This window comes from Hoplias malabaricus, chromosome 18 (genome assembly GCF_029633855.1).
Source record: "Hoplias malabaricus isolate fHopMal1 chromosome 18, fHopMal1.hap1, whole genome shotgun sequence".
Taxonomy (NCBI): Eukaryota; Metazoa; Chordata; class Actinopteri; order Characiformes; family Erythrinidae; genus Hoplias; species Hoplias malabaricus.
Window position 1 is genome coordinate 27,841,823 of NC_089817.1, and position 5,000 is coordinate 27,846,822.

Below are 5,000 nucleotides of genomic sequence, written 5' to 3' on the forward strand. Positions count from 1 at the left end.
CTTCCTGCTTCTCCAGATTTAATGGCAGCGACTACGATTGTGGAGAAATGCTGTTGTCTCTGGTTTGTTCAAAGTCAGTCCTCTGTGTCTTTTAAGGAAAATCGAGTTGTTTCGTTTTGTAGCACTTTCAGTTTGTGTTTACTTTCATGCAATTAGCACTCTCCTGAATTTAGAGTCAGTTCAATCTACAGCAAAAATAAGGCAATCCTGTTCCCATCTTTGGAACAGGAATAAAGCAATATCCCCATCTTGGTTCAGGCTTTTCAACATTTGAAGGTCTGGTGGTTATGCCGATGCCGTTTCTCTGACGTGTAAGTCGGTTTCCAGCACGGAAACAGGCTAATTTTCGTTTTAACAGGGGCTTGTCATTTATCTACACATTCTATGATGTGTAGAGGAGGATGTAAAGAATGTTAGCATCTGCTGATTTTGGTTGCCTGACCCCTGGATACAGAGGCATGAATATATATTATTATTATTAGGGGTTTCAGTACGAAGTGCTTGAAACCCTATTATTATTGTTAGGATTTTTATTGTTATAATTCTTCCGGTTCTTTTTCGGCACTACAAACGATCGCACAGCCCAAACCGTAAGGCCTACAGACTTGAGGCTTGGTCAGTAGGTAGTAAACCCTCCCGCTACTCAGGTGCAAAACAATCAGACTGATTGGCCTCATGGGGGCGCTACGGCGAAGGACAACACCTTTTCTTACAGGGCTCCTACCACGTGAGGCGTAGAGACGAAATTTTTCCCCCTGATTCCTTGGGTCCTGCCGAATCAAAAAGTTCGATACAACCACTAAGCTCCGCCCACTTATTATTATTATTATTATTATACCAATGTATCATGAAGTTTCCTTTGTGGAAATATGACATTTTTATGATTGTTGTTGACATAGTCAACAGGGCCATATTTATTGACTGAGGGCTGCTGTTATTGTCAGAGCTTGTGAGTTGCGGGATGAAGAAAGCCGAGTAATGTTTTGTTAGAACTGTATCAGGTCTCAGGTTGGTCTCTAATAGTGTGGCATGAGGAATAAATAAAACTGGCATTCAGTCCAGCCCTAGTCTGTGATTGGTTTCTTAACACCTCTGTCAAACGGCCCCTTCCTGTTAAAGTAGGCAGCTCTGAGACAGCGTGAGACCTCGCAGTGTCTCGCCAAATTATTCTCCCCCCCCTCCGCCGTCTATGGTTCTCCATGGATTTTGTCCTGATACCGGCTTTTCACGTCCATGTCCTGATGTCTGTTCTTCTTCTCTCTCCTCTCTCTCCAGATGGTCACGAGAACAAAGAAGATATTCGTGGGCGGACTATCGGCGAACACGGTGGTGGAGGACGTGAAGCAGTATTTCGAGCAGTTCGGAAAGGTAAGCGCCTTGGCTTCTCTCTGCAGGGTTTGCTGGTGCCAAATTGGGGCCCTCCCCTCGTCTTCCCTCACCATCCCGCTCTCCATCCCCCGCCGGGGGGGTGGGGTGGGGGGCAACAAGCGACAGGAACAGCTTCAGATCTTCACACGCACACACGGCTCCACACTGCTGAGTCAAGACGAAATTGCAGATGTGTCGGAGTGTGGAGATATGTGGAGGGGGAGGGGGAGGGGTGCTGCTGTTTGTTTGTTGTTGTGTCGATGCGTAGCTGAATACGGTTTCCCTAAAAGAGGCCTGGAGGCAGATTGTGTAGTCTGTCGACGCGGTGCTGTTGTATTCTCCGTGCTGTTTGCCTCCTGCTGAGTGGTGGGCTTCAGGTTCTACAGTGCAGTGTTTGGACAGATATCACTGGTGAATATGTTTGTAATCACTATGGACAAAAGCATTAAAGAGTGTTAAATTCATTCACTCATTCGTTCGTTTTATACGTTCATCCGAGTGAGGGTCGTAGTCGGAAACGTTGGAAAACCTCTGGAGAGAGCGGCAGTCCAAAGGGCATCACACAGTCACACCTGTGGACATTTTCACATGCTCACAACTTTGGACAATTTCCTACACTAACCCTTTCACTCACACACACAGTTGTGAAAAGATTCACACACTCGTGCAGTCACTATTATTTTCACACGCACAACTGTGGACGGTTTTACACAGACAGTCCATATACCAGCGCTTTTGAACCAGTGGTGGAGACCCACACGGACACCGTGAGAACACACGTCTTTATAGTTCGTGACCTACCCTCCTCTGCGAGTTCCATAGTACAGTTTCTGTAGTGCTCAACCCAGAGCAGCAAAGACAGAGGCTCTAATCTCACTCTTACAGCTCAGAGAATCATCACAGTGATTTTGAAGCTGTGATACTAAAGTGAAAATATTACCTAGTGTTGCTTTAAGTGAGATTGGTGGTGGGTTGGGAGATGTTTATTCCCAGTGGCAGTGGCACTGTGAAGGTTAAGCCCTGGTGTAGCGTGCTGCGAGACGTTGTTATGAAGGTGGTGTGCTGGGGTAGTGCCAGGTTGTCTGTTATTGGCTGAGAGCGTGAGTTGTGGTGTAAATAAAAGCGCTCCTAATCACCGCGTCTGACCGGGGGGTCCGCGCAGATCTCCACTTGATTGAGGCGTGATTGGCTTTGATTATCTGACGCTGGTGGGAAGGGGTTTTATATTGTTTAATTCTCTTTTTTTGTTTCTCTTATTTTCCATGTCTTCACGCAGCCCACTCCTGGAGGGGTCCTCACACACTCACACACTCACCACAAATACATCAGCCTGATTGAGCAGGCCGTCTCTGGGGGGTAAGGGGTGGGGGTGCTTCCAAACTAGAGTGAGACGGTCTTCTGAGGGTCTACCTCTGTCTGTCTCTCCGTCTTTCACTCCCTCATGCCCATTCCCAGCATTTATTAAATAAGCGCTCCTGGTTTACATGTGCTCCTGATGAAGATTCTCTCTCTCCCTGTCACACACACACAAACAAAGAGTGAGAGTTTGGGACAAAGAGAAGAAAGGATGTAGAGGAGAAATGTGAGTGAGACGAACAGGGAAAGTGAGAGAGAGAAATAAAGGAGAAGGAAAGAGGAATGTGGGAAGGAACATAGTAGAGGTGAAGATAAGGAGAGAAAAGGTTAAAAAGAAATTGAGAGAGGGGAGAAACAGGAAGGAATATGGGAGACGAGACAAGGAGAGAATAAAAGAAAGAAGGTGAGAAAACAGAGAGAGAGAGAGAGAGAGAACAGTGGGGAACAAGGAAAGAAAAGGAGGGAGTAAGTGAGAGAAAGGAGGACGAATGAGAGGAAAGAGGAGAAAAGAGGCAGACAGAGAGAGAGAAGGAGAGAGAGAGAGAGAGAGAGAGAGAGATGAAGCGAGAGAGAAAGAGAAAGAGAGAGAGAGAGAGAGAGCGAAAGATAAAGCAAGAGAGAGAGAGAGAGAGAGATAGCAATGTAGGGGGCCAGGTCTTCAGCGTGGGTTTCAGTAAAGCTTGGCATTCAGACGTCTGCAATGAACATGTTCAGAATGTTTAGTGAGGGAAACGTGTGTGTGTGTGTGTGTGTGTGTGTGTGTGTGTGTTACTGCATGGATGCCCTTTATGTCCTTCTGTGTGTCAGTATGTGAGCGCTTTTCTCCGTTTGTTTGCACACGCGCTCATACGAGGTGGATGTGAGCCCAATTAGGTGTGTGTGTGTGTGTGTGTGTGTGTGTGTGTGTGTGTGTATGCTGTAGGTGGCGGTTGGAGCTGGGTTTGTGGTGAGGAAACAGGTGTCAGGGTCACAGGAGCTTTCTCTTTTCTCTTTTCAATCTCCCTCCAACACACAGCTCTCTTCAGCCTGTGTGTCAACAGTAATAGGACGCTGTGTGTGTGTGTGTGTGTGTGTGTGTGTGTGTCTGTTTGACAGCTATAGGAGCTTTCCTGAGCTGATGAGCTGCTGTGACACACACTTAAATCCCTACAAGCAGACACACACACACACACACACACACACACACACAGAGAGAGAGAGAGAGAGAGAGAGAGAGAGAGACAAGCAGATTGTGAGTGCCTTTCTATCGCTCTTTCCCTCCTCCAGCTCACTTTCAGACAACAGCACCAGCTTCCATTCTTCTGTGGAGATATCTACAGTTCAGTCGGAGAAGTCGGTTGCATTTTATACCCCTCGTGTCCCGAGAGATCTCGCTTAAACTAAGTTACAAATAAAAAAAAAACATCTCAATCCGTGTGCTTCCCGACAGAAATGAACAGCACAACGTTTATTAATTGTTCCACAACTTCCACTTGAATAATTACACTACAAACTGTCTGCCCAGACTCTACAGCAATTCACTGTGAGTGGGCGGGGCTTAACGTGATTGCATGTACACTAGGTTCAAAGCCTGTGACATCACAACCATGAGCTATTGTAGCTTTGACGTATTGGAAGGGAGGCATGGATGGTAGTTTTAATGGTTTTTTAAGTAGTTTTTAATATTAAAAAATCATACTTGTATTGTAATTGTACAGATACACACACAAACACACACACACACACACTGGTGCGCAGTGAGCAGTTAGGTTTGACCAAAGGCCACTCAGCCATGGATGTTGAGGGAGGAGACAGCACTGTTCCCGTGTCGAGAGCATTTCTCCAACCCTTAGGCCCTTAGACTTAGCCTTAGTGACATTTCCAAAGTATGGGCCCTTTAAGAGGGCGGCGCTGTTGCTATCAACAAACTGCTGGTAACCATGCGGCCACTCCGAGTCTGAGTGTAAGCATTCGTTTCCCAGGAGCATCTCAGTGGGGCGACGAGGGCTGGCGATTAGTTGCTGTGCTCTCCAGTGGAGTTTAATAGATGTGTACGCGCTATCTGCTCGCTGTGTTTGATCGTTTCATTACGCCGCTTCTCCTGCGAGAAAATGACCGAGCTTGGAAAGCCTCGGTAAACATAAGGGAATGGCCTAATTAGGCTGCCGTAGTTCATGGCTAGTTATTGCTTTGTCGTAATGACTTTTGAGCGGGTGTCCAAACAAAGTGGTGTTCTATCTGTGAGCTGAGGGAGGTCAAGGCCTGCGTGGATAACGGGCTGAAATGTTTTGTTCAGA

The 5,000-nt window shown here is 46.7% G+C and overlaps 1 protein-coding gene across 4 annotated transcripts in view; it reads left to right on the top strand.

The window, feature by feature from the left end:
* msi2a (musashi RNA-binding protein 2a) overlaps nt 1–5,000 on the top strand; it is a 279,469-nt gene that overhangs the window by 78,266 nt on the left and 196,203 nt on the right. For all 4 annotated transcript variants that reach the window (XM_066651193.1, XM_066651194.1, XM_066651196.1 and 1 more), the window contains exon 6: nt 1,276–1,368. In XM_066651193.1, coding sequence (XP_066507290.1) covers nt 1,276–1,368 — 93 coding nt within the window. The remainder of the gene's footprint in view (nt 1–1,275; nt 1,369–5,000) is intronic.